Source organism: Mustela erminea, chromosome 5 (assembly GCF_009829155.1).
Source record: "Mustela erminea isolate mMusErm1 chromosome 5, mMusErm1.Pri, whole genome shotgun sequence".
Lineage (NCBI taxonomy): Eukaryota > Metazoa > Chordata > Mammalia > Carnivora > Mustelidae > Mustela > Mustela erminea.
Genome location: NC_045618.1, coordinates 110,746,771 through 110,770,894, shown reverse-complemented (window position 1 = coordinate 110,770,894; position 24,124 = coordinate 110,746,771). Strand labels below are relative to the sequence as shown.

Here is a 24,124-nt window from a genome sequence, read left to right as displayed (position 1 = left end):
TTTCCTTTAATGACTATTCAAAAGACTTTTCCTGCTTCATTTTTCTTGCCTTGACCACTGTTGTTTTTCATAACACCTCACTGTTTTTATTATTTTAATTAGTTATGTGTCTCTATGGCTATCTATCACCCCACTGCTCTCCATGAAGGCAGGGGCTTTGTTGTGTTCTTAGCTGAATCCAGTGTGTTCTAGGCCTGTCATGTCAGACCTTCAGGAATCATTTTTGAGTTATTGAATAGGGTAATTCCTTAGGACTTGAGAGGAGATTTAATGTTGATAGATCAATTTCTAACTATAATATAATATTCAAGTGGCTGGTTCTTTGATGTTAACATTGATCTGTTCAGGCTATAGGCAGTGGTTCTTTTTATCCCTTATTTTGCAGTTTTCAAAGAACACATTTGCTTAATTTTTAAAAGCGTCTATTCAGAATTAGAAAAAGAAGTAGTAAACATAGAGTACCAGCTCAAAATTTTGGATTATTCCACGTTGTTACTAACTGTTCCAAATTAAGACATCTGGTGACTGGGGAAGTTTGGTTTCTCTCTGTATTTGGTTAACCAGCTGGTTGTTCTGGAAAGGCAAACACAGTTGATTGTTCTTGTTGAAAGAAGCAAGGCATTCATAGATTTAATTCAAAGGGTGACTTTTGGGTGGAAGATTTCCTTGAGAAATTTGACATCTCAGGTTGTTATTGAGGAAAGTGTCTTTGTTTTTAAAAAGATACTGGAATGTTATATCTGGAACCTGATATTTGAATGTTGTATCTCATACTGCATGAGAAAGTGTGTGTTTCATTCCCTCTACCCCACCCCCCTTTCCTTGGTAACAGATTCCTGCACTTAAAAACTGTGCTTTCCTAAGAATTTCAGTGTATGAGATGCCATATGTTGCTGCAACCAGTATCTTGAACATTCATGTGAATAAGAATAGCATATTCAGACTCACTGAGCAGGATTAATCTACAAAGACATTAATCTCAGTCATTAATGAATATGATATTTAAAATGACATTGAAGTTGTAGCAGATGTCAGTTTTGCATACCTTCCACTAAATATTCAGCACTTCTTCCTAGTTTAAAACAAATGGCTCTTTGGCAAGTTGTTCCAAAGCCCATTCTGTGTTAAACTATACACACAAATTTCTCTGAATTTCTGATATAAACGTTTTCTGAGAGATGTTCTGCTGACGTTAAGCCAATGCATACTTTTTACCCCAAGGTGGTGTTTTTCTGAGACGTACTGATAATGAAGAAGAGTGACTGTTACTATGTCACTCTTCCCAGGTTTTCAAATAAACATTACTTGCCAGATTCCTAAATTTTACTTAAGCAGTTTTGCTTCGGATACACTGACCTGAGAGATGCTTGATAAACAATAAGCCTCTTTAATATCCAGCATAAAGAGTTTGTGGCTACCATTTGACTTGTCATGCTTACCACTAGCACGTGACATTAGACATCAGAAGCTACTCCTTTCAGGTGCTCTACTAATATAGCCCCCCCCTTCTTAAAAAATAAGTGTAGTATATTTCTTTTTACAGGTAACATAGGCTGCCCATATTTTTAAAAATATATATATGTACTTGGGACACCTGGCTGGCTTAGTTGGTAGAGTATGCAACTCTTGATCTTGGAGTCATGAGTTCAAGCCCCACACTGGATATAGAAATTGCTAAATTAATAAATAAATGTAACATATACTTACAGAGGCAGTATAATGTAGGCGTTGATACTACAGTCTCTGCAACAAGAATGCTTGAATTCAGAAACCGGTTTTACTGTATATTAACTGTGCTTTTCTCATTAGGGTAGTGAATATAATCATACTTATGGAGTTATTATGAGGTTATATCATCATTGTTAAAAATTTTAGCAGTGTAGAAAAGTACTGGGAAGGCAACACATCCCCTGTGTACATGTGTGTGTGCATACAGACACTCCAGATATTTAGAATACATTTTATGAACATTATTCTAGAGACCTTTCTGTGCATATATACAGATAGAGTGAGCAAAAACATGCATAGGAATAATTTTATCAAAGTGGGATGGTATAGTATACATTCTCTAAATAGTATTCTATTTAGTTTAACTTGGATTTAATAAATAAATAGGTAATTGCTGAAATTCTGGTGTTTCTTTAGTATAAGGTATTAATTCCCTTTGAATTTAATCTAAAGAAAAGGTGAAATACTAAGAGGTTGGGGTTTTATTTTGCAGTTTTTTAAACTACATCTTTCAGATGTCTTCACAGCTGCTTGATACAGGCAGATGTAGGTTTTTCTGGTGAGCAGGTAGCCTTTCATGTGGTGGCTGGGGGACTCAGACTCCTTTCATTTTTTGGCTCAGCCATCCTGTAGGGCTTTGAAGTCCTCTGCATCCAGCCAGCAGTTGAGTGAAGAGAAGGTAAAGACGTACCCACCACCTCTTGATCACCTGACCCATACAAGACATGATTCACTTCTACTTGCAAAAACTACTCCCTGAGACTGAGGCATCAGTCTTGATGGGGGAACCTGGTCTCTGTTTTTTTCTTCGGAGATCCTGTGATATTTTCTGTCCCAAATCCCAATTTTATCTCACTCCTGTGGACTGCTTCTCATTTCCCAAATTAGCATGGAGACCTTAGAAATATAGTAAGCCCTAGCAGCCCTCTTTGCTGAACTCCTGCATTAGTAAGTAAGGGTGTTTACTAGAGTTTTTCTGAGGTCACCTACCTTCCTCCTCAGTTGACTTCTTTCCCAATTTGGGAGTATTAGTAGATTTTATTTTTTTATATTTTCATCATGAAAATAGAGAGGTGATAGGGGCAGAACTTGGTGGTAGAATTCATGATTAGCCTGTGGGAGTCATCTCAGGTCTGGAGTTGAGATGACATAAGAGCATTTCCACATAGGAACATTCCTAGTATGTATGTACCTGAAATCCTTTCCTACCTAGAACCTCTAAATATCCAAGATATGTATTGAGGGCATTTTTTTTTAAAATGCTTTTTTGAGTAATATTAGGTTTGTAGAAAAGTTGCAAAGATACTACAGTTTCTGTATACCCTTCATCCAACTTCCCTAATGTTAATGTAACAGTGATATATTTACCAAGACTAAGAAATTAACACTGGTATAATACTGTTAACTGAACTATAAAGTTTATTTGGATTTCACCAGCTTTTCCACTAACATCCTTTCTCTGGTCAGTCCAGTCATGGATACCACATTGCATTTAGTCATCAAACCTCCTTCCTTCCTCCAACTTGTGATAATCTCTCAGACTTTGCTTATTTTTCTTGACCTTAGAACTTCTGACAAGTATTAACCAGGTATTTGTAGGATGTTCCTGAATGGGTTTGTCTGGTATTTTCTCTTGATTACACTGGGGTGATAGACTTGGGGGGAAGAATACCACAGAAGTGAAGTGTCCTTCCTGTGTCACACCAGGGGGCAGATGATATCAACATGACTTACCGACTTATTGTTGGTAATGTTAAACTCCATCAGTTGGTTAAGGCAACGTCTTCCAGGTTTCTCTACTTGAAATTATTATCTTTTACTCTTTCCCTACTCTGCTTTTTGAAGCAGGTTAATTAAGTCCAGTCTGTACTGGAGGGGAGAAGAATTAAGCTCTACCTCCTAGGAAGTATAGCTGCTTAAATTACTTGAAATTCTTCCCTCATTTATTTAATTATATAGTCATTTATTTTTATCAGTATGGATTCGTGGGTATTTATTTTATTCTTTGGCTCTTGTATCTTATTATTATTTTTTTTAAACATTACTTTACTTTCTGGCACTATCTGGTGCTCTTGGCTCATCTGTATTTTCCCTGTCCCAGACCTAGAATCAGCCATTTGTTCAAGGAGCTCCAAGGGTATTTTATTTTATTTTTAAGATTTTTAAATTTATTTATTTGACAGAGAGAGATCACAAGTAGACGGAGAGGCAGGCAGAGAGAGAGAGGGAAGCAGGGTCCCCGCTGAGCAGAGAGCCCAATGTGGGACTCTATCCCAGTACCCTGAGATCATGACCTGAGCCGAAGGCAGCAGCTTGACCCACTGAGCCACGCCGGCGCCCTCCAAGGTTATTTTAAATAGGTTAGAGCTCAAGCTTTTCTAATTAGTACCTAACTAAAAGATAAGAATCTTGGAGAAATTCACTGAAGTTTATACAGTAGTGAAGCTCTGTTGTCTTTTAAAACATGTGGAAGTTTATTTGCTCTTTAGAAGTGTATTTTTCATTATAAAATGAAAAAATCTTAAAAAGCAATTTGATATAAAGTTTATTCAGAATTGAGAATTATGTTTGATACTTGTGTTCATGAAATTTTACGTATTGATTCATTTTTTAAAAAGTTTTAATATAAGAGTAATTGAGACTACTTATACCTGTTTTAAGAGCTATAAGAATTGTAAATTTTTAAATGTGAATGTAAAATGAAATTAAATGAATGTAAATCACATGAAAATTAATTAGAAGAAAGGAAATACCATTTGTTGCTTATTTTCTTACTGTCGAATTGTGCCCTCTGCATACTTCTCCTCTGTGTTCCTGGATCTTATGATTACCTCTGTCCTTGTGCTTATCACCCTATATTATAATTCTTTACTGTTCTGTCTCCTAACTTCTTGAAGACAGCAAATTTGTTTTCATCTGAATTTCTAGCATTTACCATCATACTTGGCCATAATAGGCACTGAATATTGAATATCCATTTTTTTAAAAGATTTTATTTATTTATTTGACAGAGAGAGAGATCACAAGTAGGCAGAGAGGCAGGCAGAGAGAGAGGGGGAAGCAGGCTCCCCACTGAGTAGAGAGCCGGATGCGGGGCTTGATCCCAGGACCCTGAGATCAAGTCCCGAGCCGAAGGCAGAGGCTTAACCCACTGAGCCACTCAGGCGCCCCTGATTATCCATTTTTATCTCTAATTTATTTATTTTTCGTTCTTTAAAGATTTTATTTTTTTTATTTGACAGACAGAGATCACAAGCAGGCAGAGAGGCAGGCAGAGGGAGAGGGGGGAGTAGGTTCCCTGCTGAGCAGAGAGCCTGATATGGGGCTCCATCCCAGGACCCTGAGATCATGACTCAAGCTGAAGGCAGAGGCTTAACCCACTGAGCCACCCAGGCGCCCCACTACTTTATTTTTTTAATAATTAATTTATTTTTCTCTACACCAAGTGTGGGGCTTGAATCCATGACCCTGAGATCAAGAGCCTCATGCTCTTCAGTGGAGCCAGCCAGGCTCCCCTTTATCCCTGCTTTATAGATGGGGAAACTGAGACTTAGAGAGTTTAGGTAATTGGTACAGTGATGACTTTGCTAGTTTGTGGTAGAATAACAACTTGAAATTAGGATGTTTGATTCTTAAACCTATTGCTTTTTCTATTGTACCACACTGACAATTTTTTGATAAGCTGAAAATACTTCACTGCATTCTTTTCTTTTCTTTTTTAACAATTTATTTACTTATTTGAGAGAGAGAGAGAGAGAATGGGAAGAGGGAGAGGGAAGAGGGAGAGGGAAAGAATCTTAAGCAGACTCCTGGCTGAGCATAGAGCATGATGCAGGGCTTGTTCTCATGCCTGAGCCAAAGTCGAGTCAGACACTTAACTGACTATACCCAGGTGTCCCAATGCATTATTTTCAAATTGACAATCTCTGAAAGTATTCAGAAGAACTGGTAACATAAGTTGCTTCCTGGGAGAAGAAAGGGGCTTGAGGAACCTTTTGGAAACTTTTGAATTTTGAACCATATGACTATTTAGGATATTAAAAAATGCATTTTTTTCTAAAGGTTTTATTTATTTATTCGACAGAGATCACAAGTAGGCAGAGAGGCAGGCAGAGAGAGAGGAAGGGAAGCAGGCTCCCTGCTGAGCAGAGAACCTGATGCGGGGCTCGATCCCAGGACCGTGGGATCATGACCTGAGCCGAAGGCAGAGGCCTAACCCACTGAGCCACCCAGGCACCCCTAAAAAATGCATTTTTAAAAATACACAGGAGCACCTGGGTGGCTCAGTCAGTTAAGCCTCTGACTCTTGATTTCAGATCAGGTCTTGATCAGGGTTGTGAGTTCAAGCCCCACATTGGGCTCCTCACTGGGTGTGTAACCCACTTGAAGAAGGAAAGGAAGGGAAAGGAGAGGAAGGGAAGGAAAAGGGAAGGAAGGGGGGAAGAAGGGAAGGAAGGAGGGCAGGAGGAAGGGAGGAAAAGGAAAAAGGAAGGGAAGAAAGAAAGGAAAAAAAAAAACAGAAACTCACCAGATAGAGTTTAACTTTAAGTTGTTTTTTGTTTTTTGTTTTTTAAGATTTTATTTATTTATTTATTTCACAGGCAGAGATCACAAGCAGGCAGAGAGGCAGGCAGAGAGAGAGGGGAGGAAACAGGCTCCCCACTGAGCAGAGAGCCCGACTTGCGGGACTGAGTCCCAGGACCCTGGGATCATGACCTGAGCCAAAGGCAGAGAGAGGCTTTAACCCACTGAGCCACCCAGGCCCCCTAACTTTAAGTTTTAAAACATTGTATCGTTTCAGTGGTTTGTTTTTATCTTGTTGATTTCCTTTGTGTTTCTTATTTTTTCCCCTTTTATTTTTGATCCAAAAATATAGAGGGTGGGGGGGAGAGAATCGATAGATGTTCTAAAGGGAATGAAAGATCAAATCCCTCGTTTCAGTATGAATGAAGTTTGACTTTTTAAAGTATGTTACCTAAATCTTTCCTTGTAGGAGACTCTTACATAAAGTGAATATTTGGTGATATACACAAAACTTTATTTGATTATCTTCAATTAGTTAGAGAGGCTCTGGCTGTATTAACAAAAACTCTGCTGCAAACTGACTTAAATAGAAAATGTGGAATCTCATTAACATGGAATAAAAGTTCTTTCCATCAGTTGGATTGGGTCCACTTTAGAATTAGTGTTCTATATCTGAACGAATTGTAGTTAGGAGAATACATGCATGGGTTGGCAGGAATATAAGGTTTCTGAACCAATTACTGGTTTAAAAGAATAGAATTACTGTGATTGGTTTAGGCTAATCAGGATCTGCTCCTGGAGCTAGGGTCAAGTCTTGAAACCATGCTGATGCCACATGGAGGAGGGGGATGAGTTGGAGGGGATCCATCATACTGTCCACGAGAGCTCCTTAACTGCTCTTCAAATAATATATGATACATAACTGATTCCCCTCACCCTAATAATAACTTTTGTGCAGTGTAATTGTTTATGCTGGCCGATGCATGCATGGTGGTTTCTTTTACTATTCTCTACTCCATATAAATTCCATAATTAAAAAGTTTGAAAAGAGGGACAGAAAAAAATAAAGAATAAGTGATGTTTGCTTACAGTAACCTTTTTCTAAGCCAGTGGGTTTTTTTTTTTTCCCCCAATCATCCTGCACTCTTTCTTTCTCCTCTGCTTATCTGTAGGGTTAACATGTAATTCACCCTCTCAAAGGCTAATAGGCATATTCCTTAATTATAGTTGACATTAATGCTTCAGGACTCACATAAAAGAGCAGAAGCGTAGTATTAGCGTGAACACAGGTTCACACGTTTTGAAGAGACAACTGGCTTTTCAAACCACAGTGCCCCCTTTTCCTCCCCTTAGTAACTGTGAGAACATTGATTGACTAGTTACTTAGTCCCTCTGAGCTTCAATTTCTGCCATAAAATGGGGATAATCCTATCTTATAGGGTTAAATGATTATGATAAAAAAGTGACTAGATAGAAGTTGGTAGCCCATAGGCTGACATCTGTTGAACTCCAATTATGATTATTTTCTTCTATGTGAGGCTCAGGTATCCTAGCCCAATTTGATAAATGTGGGTATAGCATTGTCGTCAATTATAGGTGTGGATTGTAAAGTTATTAACGTCCATTCCTGAATGCCTTTTCCCTTGAAACCTTTTCCCACATTTGGGACATTCACTGGACATCTGCATTCCACAGTCATTATAGCTACTTCCTTATAAGTGAGTAACATTAAGTTTCAGCTGTGGAGAATTAGGTTTTTCTGACTCAAGTCTGATAACTTTTTGTCAAGAAAACTAGTCCTATACTCAACATATACTTCACATACAATTGTTACTTTTCAGTAGTAAAAATGTAGTATATGATGCTGATGCTGGCTGGTCTTTCAGGCATATGAGCATTCATAGTTGGAAGAAATACGTCTTTTTCTAAAGATACTGCCATTTCTGATTTCATGCAAAATAATATGCAGAAGATGTTTAGTATAGTGCCTTTTGTAATCAGTATTTTCTAAATGGGTATAAAATGTATGTTATTTCCCTTTTTGTTTCTTGTTCAAATGGGGGAAAAAAGCTATTTCTTCTGTTACGGAGATATTTAAGCTAGTCTGTCCTTCAGATTTCATACTTAAACTTAACCATCTCAGAATCAGAGCAGTACCTAGTTGCAGCTAGGTATGTTTGGGATGTACTTTATTTACAGAAAGAACATTTTACTGGGTATATTTTAATAGGAAATAAAATGAAATAGCATTTCAACTGATAAAAGAACTTAAATCTTACAAAAGCAAAAGCGACAAGAAATTCATACTTATGTTTAGGGATTTTGTTATTAAGTAAACAATTCCTAATTATCTAAGGACAATTATTCAGATAAGAGATTAGTCAGCACTTCCCACCTACTATATTCCAAGATGGCAGTTCACCAGGAATTAATATTCTCACCACATTAAACTTAACCCAAAATGTTTGTTTTGGGTTGCTTTTCTAAATATCTTCCACCCTCCGCATTATAGTCGGATGGGAGAATCCTGTATTCCAGTAAGAACCACAATAGCAACTCTGGGATCCTGCTGTTGTCTGATCTGTACTAAGTGGCTCAAGATGAAATATTAGTAATTCTTCCACCACTGTTCTCAGAACACCTAGGCCCATATTGCAGTTGGTTATAAAGGCTAATTATAATTATAATTATTGAATTATAACAAGCAGTCTTTTTTAAATGAAGAAAAATTCTTGGGACGCCTGGGTGATTCAGTCGTTGGGCAGATGCCTTCGGCTCCGGTCGTGAACCTGGGGTCTTGGGATCGAGCCTCTGCTTGCGATCCCTCTCTTGTTGTGTCTCTGTCAAATAAATAAATAAAATCTTTAAAAAAGAAAAATTCTTTTTAACCACACAAATTACCAAGGCTTTAGACTTTCCTAAACTTCCATTATCTGGATTTCTCATCTCATCTCTGTGTCGGCAGAGTACAAACTGCAGTATCTCCCTCGTGTAGGACTCCAGAGACAGTGGCAGTAACTTCCCCCTCTTTTGTACATTCCCTTCTCTTTGCTCTGCTCTTCCCTTTTGGCTTATTTTCATTTCTCTTCTCTTTTATATTCTCTAGTACTCTTTTGTGTCCCCCTCTTTTTGCACCCTCTTTCTTTGTGTATCTGTATGTTTGTATGTTGACGTAAGAAGGGCTCAGTGCACAATCCTCAGCTCTCCCTAGCCCGTTAAGATCTAGAATGCTAACTAAGCTTCCTTTTATGCATCTAACAGGAACAAATAGAGAAAAGATAGAAATTGTGGTTAATCTTACTTGTTCTCATCATATGTTTTTGTTGGGTTGAATCATATGAAATTGTCAATATTGTTCTGATCAACAGAAATAGATTTAACTTAATACTTCCCCTAAGTATTCCCACAGCCCAAAGCCAAAAGTAGGATTTAGAAACTGATTGGTTGAGGGAGAATTAGATATCCCAGAGGTTCTAGCTTAGCCAGGCAGATCAGAGGGCTGTCATGGTGCTAATACCATTAATCAAAATGGAGAAAATTGTGAAATATATCTTGTTTTTGTTTTTAAAGGGAAGATTTGGTGGGGGAGGAGAGAAACATAAATGATCACTTTTATTTTGGGGTGTAGTGGGACACATCCAAAAAGAAATGGCCAGTAGATGGTTGGAAATACAGATCTGTAAATGGATGAGATCATTGGCATATAGACAGCACGTGAACGTGAATGAAGTCACCCTGTGAGAGTGTAGTGTGGGATGAAAAGAGCCTATGGCTTCTCTTAAGGACTGGAGGTGGATCATGCAAAGAAGAAAACGCAGATAAAAGCTGTGCATAGAAGAAAAAGTATTTATCATCTTGGAATGATTCATTAGCATGTAAAATTAAGAATTAGCTACATAGCCTAGGAAGGCTATATTTCAAGTATGACTCACTTGCATATTAATGTGTTAAAACATAAGCTAGAGGTTTTCATGTTTCTCTGTAAGAGATCAAATTATTTCACTGTATCTGTGTACTCTCTAAGCTCTAAAGCTTGAGGGCTTTGTGAGATATACCTACCTTACCTCTAATACCCTTCTTCCTTTTTGTTTTTTCTGTCTCTCCCTTTCCTTCCTTCCTTCCATCCATCCATCCATCCACCCACCCATCCATCCTTTAGTTCTTCTTTCTTGAGAAACTCTATTGCATTTGAATAGTGTGTCAAGTGGACAACCACTGTGATTGTTACCATTCTCTACAATCATTTTTTTTTTAAAGATAGATTTATTTATTTACTTACTTATTTGACAGAGAGAGAGACACAGCAAGAGAGGGAACACAAGCATGGGGAGTAGAAGAGGGAGAAGCAGACGCCCTGCTGAGCAGGGCTTGATCCCACGACCCTGGGACAATGACAGCTGAAGGCAGACACTTAGCCGACTGAGCCACCCCGGTGCCCCCATCTCCACAGTCTTGAAGTGTTAAGTTTGCTGTAGCATTCAGTCTGGGGCCTACCCTTCCTGACCCATCAACCCCTAGAATCCTTTGACTTGAAGCCATTTAGAGTACTGTTCCAATATGAAACAGACTCTCCAGGCAATGTAGGGGAGGGAGGGAGTGCTGTACTACTATCCTGCTTGAGTGCATGGTCATAGTCCTACAAATTACTATCAGCTTAAAAGCCACATTAAACTTGATTGTTTAAAATTTCCATCAACCTGAACTTTCATATGCAAAAATCAAAATGAAGCAGTAGGAAAAATTATTTATTTTATAACCTCATATTAACTCTTGGAATATTTCAAGAATGGATAGTTTTTATCTGGAATTTTAAAAGGGTTTGTTTCTTTTTGGAGGATATAGGAAATACACTCTTTTTTTTTTTTTAAGATTTTATTTATTTTTTGACAGAGAAATCACAAGTAGGCAGGGAGACAGGTGGGGGGTTGGAGGGTGGGGAGAACAGGCTCCCCGCTGAGCAGAGAGCCCAATGTGGGGCCCAATCCCAGGACCCTGAGATCATGACCTGAGGTGAAGGCCAACGCTTAACCAGCTGAGCCACACAGGTGCCCAGGAAGTATACTCTTAAGTAAATATACATTTGAAGAATAATTTGAATAGCTTGTGGTAAAAAAAAAAAAAAAAAGTTAAATAATATTTTTCTTTACAATATAAAATCTTTCTCTGTAGTTCCTTTTCATGCCCTAAAGTACTGTTCAAGAATCCCATTATTTTACTAATTTCCATGAGCAGAGCTCCCCCTGTAAACACTTAACACATGCAATATCCTTTTAGGTTTATTCTGTTTCTCCTAGAACAAGAGCAAGAAAGTTGAATCAATTATTCATTTATTCAACAATTATTTATTGATACTAGATAAGTAAGAAAGAGTAAGAACTTCAACAGCAAAATAGGGTTTTTCAAAAATACTGAGTGAAAAGAGCAAATGCAAAGAAGACATAAATGCAATGCCATGTTATAAATTCAGAGCAGTTGTGTCTGTAATGTTTCTTTAAATAAAAAACAAACAAGTATGGTAAAATGTTAACATCTGTTAAATCTGAGTATCTGTCTATATTTGGGTATCTGTTACACTTTTTTCTAAGCTTTGTATATTTGAAATATTTTATAATTAGGCATTTTTAATTTTTAAATTGATAAAACAAGCAATATGATAGGAAGTAACAGGGACTATTTTAGATCGGTTGACTAGGGAGGATCTTTCTAGGCAGGTGACACTGAGGTCTGAGTAACAATACCTAGATCCAAACTCACCCTGCCTCCAATATAGTGTTAGTGGTATTGGTAGTGGTGATACTGATAATTTTTTTTAAAGATTTTATTTATTTATTTGACAGATCACAAGTAGGCAGAGAGGCAGGCAGAGAGAGGAGGAAGCAGGCTCCCTGCTGAACAGAGAGCCCGATGTGGGACTCGATCCCAGGACCCTGGGATCATGACCCGAGCTGAAGGCAGAGGCTTTAACCCACTGAGCCACCCAGGCGCCCCATACTGATAATTTTTATATAACATCTGTTGAATATGTATTTTATTTGCCAGGTGTTGTGCTGAACACATTATTTTAGTTGATTCTTCTGACAACTCTTGAGTTGGTACTCATTTCTTCTTTTAAAGATGAAAAGACAGATATCATTAAAGATATCATTAAAGCAACAACAAAAAAACCCATTTCATCATAAGAATGAAAAAAATTTGTGAGGTAGACTATTTATTTAGTAAAAGCAAGATAGGAAATTTGTGATAAAGTCACTAGGCATGCAAGTTTTTCTGGCCTTGAACTTGTTTTACCATTAAGGAACTTCTAAGTTCAAGCTCCACATAGGGTGTAGAGATTCCTTAAAAATTAAAAAAAAAATTTTTTTTTTAAAGATTTTATTTACCCATCTAACAGACAGATATCGCAGTAGGCAGAGAGGCAGGCAGAGAGAGAGAAGAGGAAGCAGGCTCCCTGGCTGAGCAGAGAGCTGAGCAGAGCTGAGCAGAGAGCCCGATGCGGGGCTCGATCCCAGGACCCTGAGATTATGACCTGAGCCTTTGTCACACACACACACACACACACACACACACACACACACACAGGAACCCAACTCTACACTTTAACCCACTGAGCCACCCAGGTGCCCCTAAAAAAAAAAAATTTTTTTTAAGATTTTATTTATTTGACAGAGAGGGAGAAAGCACAAGCAGGGGGAGCGGCGGGCAGAGGGAGAGGGAGAAGCAGGCTGCTGCTGAGCTGAGAGCTCAATGTGGGACTTGATCCCAGGACCCTGGGATCATGACCTGAGTTGAAGACAGATGCTTAATCCACTGAGCCACCCAGGAGCCCCCAAAATGAAATATTTTAAGAGAAAAAAAGTGGAGGGCAATATGGTGTGGTGATGAAGAGCACAGTCCTTGAAGCCAGAATGCCTAGAGTCACATTCCAGCTCCATCATTTATAAGTTACTACTGCCTGAGAAGTACTTCTCCAGAATTTCATATTGGGTACCCCCATGTATTAGTATTAGTTTCCTATTGTTGCTGTAACAGATTACTACAAACTTGGTGGCTTGAAAAAAATACAAATTTATTATAGTTCTGAGGGGTCGAAAGTCCAAAATAGGTCCCACTGGGTGAAAATCAAGGTGTTGGCAGGCCTGCATTTCCATCTAGAGAATCTAGATTCCATCTAGATGGAATCTAAATGGGGACCATTCTTTGCCTTTTCCAGTTTCTACAGGCCATCCACTTAAAGACCTTCTTCCCCCAAACCAACAATATATTTTTCTGTGCCCTTCTTCCATAGTAAAATCTCTCTCTGACTCGCATCATCTTCTGCCTCCTCCTACTTTTAAGAACAATGGTGATTACACTGGACCCAGCCAGATAATCCGAATAATCTCCCTATTTTAAGATCAACTGATAAGCACAACTCGACACAAAACCCCAATAATCCAATTAAGGTGGGCAGAGGACCTGAGTAGGCATTTTTACGAAGACATACAGATGGCAAACAGATACAGGAAAAGGTGTTCAGTATCACTCATCATCAGGGATGATCAAAACCACAATGAGCTATTACCTTAAATCTGCCAGAATGGCCAGAGTCAAAAAGACAAGGAATAACAAGTATTGGTGAGGATAGGGAGAAAAAGGAACCCTCACGCACAGCTTGTAAGAATGTAAATTGGTACAGCCACTGTAGGAAATAGTATGGAAGTTCCTTAAAAAATTAAAATTAGAAGTACAATATGACCCAGTAATTCTATTACTGGGTATTTATTCAGAGAAAATGAAAATACTTCATTCAAAAAGATACATGCACCCCTATGTTTGTTATGGCATTATTTACATTAGCCAAGATACAGAAGCAATTAAGTGTTCATGGATAAATAAATGGATAAAGAGGTCATGTATACACACACACACACACACACACACACACACACACACACACAGAGGAATATTACTCAGCCACAAAAAAAGGAAAAATGAGATCTTGTCATTCATGACAATATGGATGGACTTAGAGGGTATTATGCTAAGTGAAATAGGTCACACAAATACCGTTTGATTTCCCTTAGATGTGGCACTTAAAAAGCTGATACAGACACATAAATATACAAAACAACTGATGGCTGCCAGAGGGGAGGGATGTGGGGGGTGGACAAAATGGATGGAGGGGAGTGGGAAATACAGGCTTCCAGTTATGGAATGAATAAATGATAGAGGTAAAAAGTACAGCATAGGGAATATAGTCAGTGATATTCTAATAGTATTGTATGGTGACAGATGGTAGCTACACTTGCGATGAGAATAAAATAACACAGACTTGTGGAATCACTGTGTTGTACACCTGAAATTAATGTAACGTGTGTCGACTATACATCAATAATACAAAAAAATTTTTAAAGATCAAATGATAAGCTACCTCAATTCTTCTTTGCCATGTAACCTAGCATTCGCAGGTTCCAAGGATTAAGGCATCGATATCTTGGGGGACCATTTTTCTGCACATCTGCACATCTATGTTTAAATTCTTTTGTTTTTTAATGTTAGGTTAGTCACCATACAGTACATCATTAATTTTTGATGTAGTGTTCCAAGATTCATTGTTTACATATAACACCCAGTGCCCCGTGCAATACGTGCCCTCATTAATACCTACCACCTGGCTCACCCTCCTGCCTATGTTTACATTCTAAAAGTTGCCTCAGGCAGCTGGGGCCAGGAGAAGCCAGCATTGGCTAATGCTGAGAATTATGAGTTGGACCGAAAGTTGGGTGTAAGCTAAAAGGAACTACTGAGCAGTATATGTACATGTTTTAAAATTCTCTTACTGACATAAGGTATATGTGGTCGATTCAGTATTCAAGAGTGATTGAATTAGAGGGAAGCAACCGAGTTCTAGTTATATCATGGCAGGGAAAGATTAAAATATTAGAATAGACTTTATTTCTGTTCTTTTGTGCCAGTCCTCAGAGGAAAGTGTTCTTGACTTGATTATAATTTTGGAGAAGCCTTGCGTTTAATTTTAATTTTTGTATTTTTATTATAGATCTTTACTACGTTTGGATGCTACTCCTGACATGGAGAAGATTGAGGAACAGTTTGCCAATCTGAGCATTGTTAAACGTTCCTCGGAAACTAAAGAGCCTACTTATTTGCTTGGTATAGACACATCAAAAGCTGTACAAGCAGAAAAAGAAAACTTGGTTGCTGTTTTATGTTCTAATGGATCAATCAGAATATATGATAAAGAAAGGTTATATGTACTACGAGAATTTAGTGGATATCCTGGACTTCTGAATGGAGTCCGATTTGCAAGTTTTAGTGACAGTGTATATTCATCATGTAGCGATGGCACCGTAAAGTGTTGGGATGCTCGATTAGCCAGTGAAAAACCTGTCCAGCTGTTCAAGGGTTACCCTTCCAATATTTTTATTAGTTTCGATATCAACTGCAATGATCATGTCATTTGTGCTGGTACAGAAAAAGTTGATGATGATGCCTTGTTGGTATTTTGGGACGCAAGAATTAGTTCTCAGGATTTGTCTACTACTAAAGACCCACTTGGAGCATATTCAGAGACTCATAGTGATGATGTCACTCAAGTGTGCTTCCATCCCAACAATCCCAACATGTTAGTCTCAGGTTCAACTGATGGCCTGGTAAATGTATTCGATATTAGTGTGGATAATGAAGAAGATGCACTGATTACAACCTGTAACTCCATTTCATCAGTAAGCTGTATTGGTTGGTCTGGAAAGGATTATAAACAGATTTACTGCATGACACACGATGAAGGGTTTTCTTGGTGGGATCTTAATCATCTGAATACTGATGAACCAATTACATGTTTGAACATCCAAGATGTCAGAGAAGTGGTTAATCTGAAAGAAGGTATTTTGGACTATTTAATTGGTGGCCTATATCATGAAAAAATGGACAAATTGTTTGTTGTTGGAGGAACAAACACAGGAATTATTCACTTAATGAGCTGCACTACATCAGGATTGAGCCATGTGACCAGCCTTCACGGAGGGCATGCTGCTACCGTCCGTTCTTTCTCTTGGAATATGCAGGATGATTCTTTGCTAACCGGAGGAGAAGACGCACAGTTGTTACTTTGGAAACCTGGACCAATAGAGAAGACATTTACAAAGAAAGACAGCATGAAAATAGCATCCTCTGTGTCCCAGCGAGTACGAGTTCACAGTAATGATTCTTACAAGAGAAGGAAGAAGCAGTGATGTTCTGTTGGGAGTTTACTTGACAGGTTTTATAGTTGCAAGTAGTTATTTTTGGGTACTACCTGTGATAGCTATGTTTAAAGCTCCTATGTAAAAACAAGCCAGTTAGCAAACAGTCCTGGAGAAATGTTGAAAATGGTTTAATTCAGGTCTTCATGTATTCTAAAATTATTTTTTTTAAAGCTGCCAGTTGAGTATATAATCAGTGAGTTGAAAGTAAAATTACATTCCTCATTTTTAAAACCCATCTGTTGAGTTAGTAAATGTTGGGTTTAAAGAAATAGCTTTGATAAGGACTTTTTAGAAGTGGATGGCTGGTGTGACTTTAAAAAATCAGGTGGTTTGAAATACGTTTTTTAAGTTTAGTTTTTTTTTTTTACATTTTAAATCATCTTCATTATTTATAAAACCAAATCAGGCTTTTCTGTAGGAGCTCCCACTTGCTTAATACACATAAATTAAGTTGGAGTATTTAAATATAAATATTCCAATGATTCTAAGTAGAACTAAGGGAGTTTTTTTTTTTTTAAATAAAATGATTTGCATCTATTTAAAAAAAGATATTTAGTTTATATTTGCATCTATCTGGATAGATAGTTCTTTGTTTTGGTTTTTTTTTTTTTTTTTTTTTAGGCTCCACTCTGAGTATGGAGCCCAGTGTAAGGCTTGAACTCACGACCCTGAGATCATGTCCTGAGCTGAGATCAAGAGTCAGATACTTAACTGACTGAGTCACCCTGGCACCCCTGTTTGCATCTATATCTTTAAATAGTTAAATGGTAAACAGATATTTCACTGATGAAAAGGAAATTATCTTGCAGAACTCATTTTGAGACTCAAAGGGAATATACAAAAAATGAAAGTATTTATATAGCAGAATGACTTTTTATTTCAAAATATTCTACTATCTTGTGATAAAATTTTCTTTCATAGTGTTTCATCCATAATTTTAAACTTAAGTGCCCATGGGGAGTGGGGACCATGTAGGAGGTGCTGCTGGGAAAGGACGATGCCATAATTTTGAACTTGAATTTTTGTTTGCTGCCAGTTTTTTCATCCTTATTGTTAAATATTTTTCCAAAGAATCTTAATTAAAAAGTTGGTCACTTGGGGTGCCTGGTGGCTCAGTTGATTAAGCATCTCACTCTCGATTTTGTCTCATGCTATGATCTCAGGGTTATGAGATGGAGCTCCACAATGCTCTGTGCTCAGAGGAGCATCTGCTTATCCCGCTCCTTCTGCTTCTCCCTAACTCATGCGTGTGCTCTCTCTTTCTCAAATAAACAAATAAACTATTTTTTAAAAAGTTGGTCGCTCTAAAGGTTTGGTATGTTTTCTTATGTTTAATTACAAATAAAAATATCTTTTTAGATAAGAATATTTATAAAGATGTTTTAAAATGTTTTTATCTTTCGATCTTTTGAACTAAAAATATTCTCATGAAAAATATAAACATTACTTGAGAACCTTGTACATTTCTCTTTAAATGTTAATGATTTATCACTGAGACCATAGCACTAGGGGAAAATCATATCGTACAGCACAGTCCAACGTACATGTAGGTTTGATCTAGCTTCACTCACTTGAGAGGGAACAATAGTTAAGTCCCTATTAAGCATATTCAAAATAAATAATTCTTTTTTTTTTTTTTTTAAGATTTGTTTATTTTAGAGTGAGAGCATGAACAGTAGGAGTAGAAGGGAAAGGAGAAAATCTCTACAGACTTAATGCTGAGCGGGGACCCTGAGGCAGGGCTTGATCTCATGACCCTGAGATCATGACCTGAGCCAAAATCCAGTTAGAGGCTTAACCAACTGAGCCACCCAAGTAAGTGCCCCTCAAAATATGTAATTTTTATTTGAAAAAATTCACCTATTCTTGCTTTTGTTCAAATCATAAACCTGAGGTTAATTCTGGACTTTTTTCTTTTCTCTTATTTAGTCAATCACCAAGACCTATGCCACTCCACCTCCCAGAATCTGTCTGCTGTTCTTTTGCATTTACCACCCCCCCACTACTGCCTTAGATAAGAGTTTCATCATTTCTCCTAGATTACAGACCCTTTTTTCTAATCTGCTCCAATTCATTCTTCCCACTATTTCTAGGCTGAACATAGGAAACACAGATTTGATAATGCCTCATGCTGCTTAAAATCTTTGGTACATTTTGATCTTTTGATGGAGCACTATGTAAAAATGAAAAACCATGTTTTTAAGATACTTAGGATATGAGATAATGCTGACTATGTAAGTAGAAAAGCTGTATAAAAAGACTTGGAGACACTGCATTTATAAAACAACAGGAAATGAAACAGTTATCAAAACAGTAAAACTTTCAAAAATGTTTAAACTTTAGAAGTAATTAATAGAGGGCACCTGGGTGGGTGGGTAGGTTCGATGTCAGATGCTTGATGGCGACTAGGGCCTTGATCTCAGAGGTGTGAGACCAAGCCCTGTGTCAGGTTCCATGCTGCGCGTTCTTTCTCTCCTTCTCCTCTGCCCCTTCTGTCCTTCTCTCTCTCCCTCTCTCTCCCCTCCAAAAAAAGTAATTAATAGAGTTAGAAGATGTAGGTAAGCAAATACCTTTGAAAGTAGACCTCAAAGAGAGAGAAAGTAAAAGAAAAGATTAAAGGCACAGAAGATAAAATAAGGGTCTAATATCAGATTATCAGTTTTTACAATGTGAAAAGAAATGTAAAGGAGGTTGACGGGATTATTAAAATGAAATAACATTAGACGCTATGCCCAGAACTTCAGTCTTCAGATCGAAAGGCCCAACACGGTGTCAAGTATAATGAATGAAAAAGATCCACACTGAGGTATAGCACTGTGAAGTGTCAGAACTCCAAGAACAAAGAGAAAATTTTTAAAATTTCCAAAGAAAGGGAGGGGGGAAGCAATCACTTAGGTACAAGGAAAACATGTGAATTAGACTCTTCATTAGCAAATCTGGATGACACAAGACGGTGAATCAAAGTTCCAACTTCTGAGGACAATTTCCTGCTATCTGAACTTGTGCTCTCCAAACTCATGAAGCAAATGGCAGTAAATTTTTTTGAGACATCCCTTGCTAAGCAAATATTTTTCACTTGCCTTCTGAAACTGAGGAACTAGATTTATTTCCCTAACAGAATATCCATTGTTAACCACACTCATTGGCCACTAGGAATTTAACAATTTGGATTTCAGGAGATAATTGCTTTTCTCACCTATAATTCTATAGATCAAATTGCCCTAACATGGGAGATTTTTTTGTTTTTTTTGTTTTTAAAGATTTTATTTATTTGTAAGATAGTGATCACAAGTAGGCAGAGAGGCAGGCAGAGAGAGAGAGAGAAGCAGGCTCCCCACTGAGCAGAGAGCCCGATTCGGGACTCGATCCCAGGACCCCAAGATGATGACCTGAGCTGAAGGCAGCGGCTTAATCCACTGAGCCACCCAGGCGCCCACATGGGAGGTTTAAAACTTTACTTTCTGTTTAGCTTTTGAAAAAGGATACTGGAGGATGTACTCCACAAAGAATAAAGGAGTAAATCAAGGAAGACAAGAGATACCGTGAATCAGGGCACCAACCCAACATAGTGGCAGGATAACCGCTTTGCAGCAGGCCCACAGTATTCAGTCCAGGTTGGAGCAAGAGGACATGAAGGAGGGAGATGTCCAGGGAGAGAAGTGAATTTGACCATTGGAATGTGACATTCGTCACTGCTTCTGACCATGTGGAAAATGAAATAAGTGCCTTAAACTCACAAATTGAAAGAGACCCTCATATTAAAAATCATTTCAAAAGATTTTAAGATTAAAAATAAATAAATTCACTTAAAGACATAGAGTTAAAAGAAAGTTAAAGGATGAAGAAAGGTATACCAACCCACAGAATGGGAGAAAATATTTGCCAATAATACATCAGATAAGAACTTGCATTCAAAACATTTTTTTAAAAGATTTTATTTATTTATTTGACAGAGATCCCAAGTAGGCAGAAAGGCAGGCAGAGAGAGAGGAGGAAGCAGGCTCCCCGCTGAGCAGAGAGCCCAATGTGGGGCTTGATCCTAGGACCTTGAGACCATGACCTGAGCTGAAGGCAGAGGCTTTAACCCACTGAGCCACCCAGACGCCCCTAAAAACATATTTTTAAAAATGTTACCACTCAGTAATAAGAGAATGCAATTTTTGAGATGGTCAAGGATCTGAATAGACATTTCTCCAAAGAAGATAGAGAAAAAAGATACTCAGTGTTATCAGTCATCAGGAAAATACAAACCAAAGCCACAATGAGATACCACTTCATACACACTGGGATGGTTATAATAAAAAAAAAATCTTGGTGATATTATGGGGAAATTGGAAGTTTCATACACTGCTCTGCTGTTAAGAATGTAAAATATCGGGGGGCGCCTCTGTGGCTCAGTGGGTTAAGCCGCTCCCTTCGGCTCAGGTCATGATCTCGGGGTCCTGGGATCGAGTCCCGCATCGGGCTCTCTGCTCAGCAGGGAGCCTGCTTCCCTCTCTCTCTCTGCCTGCCTCTCCATCTACTTGTGATTTCTCTCTGTCAAAAAAAAAAAAAAAAAAAATCTTTAAAAAAGAATGTAAAATATTGGGACGCCTGGGTGGCTCAGTTGGTTAAGCGGCTGCCTTCGGCTCAGGTCATGATCCCAGCGTCCTGGGATCGAGTCCCACGTCGGGCTCCTTGCTCAGCAGGGAGTCTGCTTCTCCCTCTGCCTCTGCCTGCCTCTTTGTCTGCCTGTGCTCACTCTCTCTGACAAATAAATAAAATCTTTAAAAAAAAAAGAAGAAGAAGAATGTAAAATAGCATAGCTACAGTCTGGCAATTCCTCAAACAGTTGCTGTTTGACCCAGTGGTTCCAAATTAGGTATATGCTGAAGAGAATTGAAAGCGTAAGTCCATATAAAAAATTGTACATGAGTGTTCTTAATGGCATTATTCATAATACCAAAAGGTGGGAACAATCAAATAATCATCAGTTGTTGGAGGGGTAAATTATGGTATATTCAAACAATGGCATATTATTCAGCCATAAGAAGAAAGGAAGTGCTAATACCTGCTACAACTTGGATGAGTCTTGAAAACATACTAAGTAAAAATAGCCACAAAAGACTACCCTGTATGATCCCGTATACGTCAAAAGCCCAGAATAGTCAAGTCTATAAAGAAGAAGAACAACAGAAGAACATGTATCAGTGGTTACCGAAGGCTGGGAGGTGAGAGGGAAATGGGAGGGTTTGTGGATGATTGGGGGGGGGGGGTGATGCAAATTGATGGTGATTATAGTTGCACAACTCTGAATATAATAAAAACCATTGTATTGTACACTTTGAGTAAATGAATTACATGTGAATTTTACCCAAATGTAGTTGTTACCAAATATATATATATATATATATATGACAAATAAGAACCAAAAAAACCAGGGAGGAATTGGAATTTTTAAAAAGATTTTATTTATTTGAGAGAGAAAGAGAGAACAAGAATGGGAGCAGGGACAGAGGGAGAAGCAGACTTCCTGCTCAGCAGGGAGCCTGACGTGGGGCTCAATCCCAGGACCCCTGGATCATGACCTGAGCTAAAGGCAGATGCTTAATCTACTGAGCCACCCAGGCATCCCTTGACAAAATAGAATTTAAGTTTAATACAACCTTAATTCCAAAACAGATGAAAATGAAGAAAAAAGTGAAGTTCATTTGTTTATGAATATATATTCACTGTTAAAAATAGCTAACCGAATCCAATGGTGCATTTTTTTAAAAAGAGACAAACTAGGGTTCATCTCAGGATGACTCAACATCAGAAAATCTATCACAGGGACACCTGGGTGGCTCAGTCAGCAAAGCATCGGCCTTCAGCTCAGGTCATGATCTCGGGTGGAGGGGGGTCCCCTGCTCAAAGGGAAGCCTGCTTCTCCCTTTTCCTTCGCCCCTCCCCCGATTATGGTCTTTCATGCTCTCTCACAAATAAATAAGTAAAACCTTAAAAAAAAAAAAAAAAGTCGGGGCACCTGGGTGGCTCAGTGGGTTAAAGCCTCTGCCTTTGGCTCAGGTCATGATCTCAGGGTTCTGGGATCGAGCCCCGCATCGGGCTCTCTGCTCGGTGGGGAGCCCGCTTCCCCCGCCCCACCGCCTGCCTCTCTGCCTACTTGTGATTTTGGTCTGTCAAATTTAAAAAAAACAAAAAACAAACAAAAAAAAACCCTTAAATCTATCACAGTAATGGACAAAATGGAAAAAATCAATTATCTTAATTGATAAAAACAGTATGGTTTCACACCTACTTATGAAAAATATAAACATCATGCTATCTATAGAATAATTTTTTTAACTTGGTTAGAGTTAACCTCAAAATCTAGAGTACGCATTATTCTTTTTGGAGAAATGTTAGATTAAATACATTCCCTTTAATACCAAGATTCAATGAGGAAACTTATCGCATAGTATGAATGCTGGCCAATACTCTAAGGAAAGAAAAAGTAGGATAATGTGTAAGGATTGGAAGAGAAGAGGGGAAAAACTCCTTTGCAAATTATATATACCTAGAAAATCCAGTGTGCAAATGATATATACCTAGGTATATACCTAGACTCATTTTCAATTCTCTTTGAACTATTCAGAGAGTCAGCAAAGCTGCCAGACCAAGGTCAGCCTACGAAAATCTAAAGAATATCATTTTACAATAGCAGGAAATTTCTAAAAAGTATCAAGGAATTAACAAGCATACTCAAGATCTGTTCGGAGAAACTTTAAAACTCCAATAAAGACAGAAGACATGGGGCGCCTGGGTGGCTGAGTCGGTTAAGTGTTCAGACTCTTGATTTCAGCTTAGGTCATGATCTCGGGTTTGGGGGGATAGAAGCCCTGAGGAGGGCTCAACGCTCAGCATGGATTTGGCTTATCCCTTTCCCTCTGCTCCTCCCCCTGCTCCTGCTCTCTCAGTCTCTATCTCTAAATTAAATAAATAAAATCTTAAAAAAAAAAAATAGAAGATGTTCTAAGAAACCTTGCTTCCAGTGAGATGACAGTATTATAAAAGTAACCATTCTGAATTTAGTCTGAAAATTTAATGTAACCTCAACCAAATTCCAGTTGGACTTTTTTTTTTTTTTAAGATTTTATTTATTTCACAGAGAGTACAAGTAGGCAGAGAGGCAGGCAGAGAGAGAGAGGAGGAGAAGCAGACTCCCTACTGAGCAGAGAGCCAGATGGGGGCTTGATCCCAGCACCCTGAGATCATGACCTGAGCCAAAGGCATAGGTTTAACCCACTGAGTCACCCAGCTGCCCCCCAGTTGGACTTTTTGAAGAACCCAAACTTACTTTAAAATTTTGTATGAATGGGGCACCTGGGTGGCTCAGTTGATTGAGTGTCAGACTTTTGGTCTCACCTCAAGTCTTGATCTCAGGATCATGAGTTCAAGTCCTGAGTTGGGCTCCATGGTGGACTTGGTGCCTACTTAAAAAACAGCTGGGGCTCCTGGATGGCTCAGTCAGTTAAGCGTCTGCCTTCAGCTCAGGTCGTGATCTTCAGGGTCCTGGGATCAGGCCCACACTGAGCTCTCTGCTCACTGGGGATCCTGCTTCTCCTCCTCCTGTCTTGTGCTCTCTCTCACTATCTCTGTATATTTCTCAA

General features: G+C 38.4%; 1 protein-coding gene across 6 annotated transcripts in view; it reads left to right on the top strand.

Annotated features, from left to right (window-relative positions):
• The window catches only part of WDR89 (WD repeat domain 89), a 42,971-nt gene extending 25,104 nt beyond the window's left edge, over positions 1-17,867 (top strand). For all 6 annotated transcript variants that reach the window (XM_032344437.1, XM_032344436.1, XM_032344441.1 and 3 more), the window contains one exon: positions 15,290-17,867. In XM_032344437.1, the coding sequence (XP_032200328.1) occupies positions 15,321-16,484 (1,164 nt within the window). In that variant the 5' untranslated portion in view covers positions 15,290-15,320 and the 3' untranslated portion in view covers positions 16,485-17,867. The remainder of the gene's footprint in view (positions 1-15,289) is intronic.
• Positions 17,868-24,124: the final 6,257 nt, after the last annotated feature.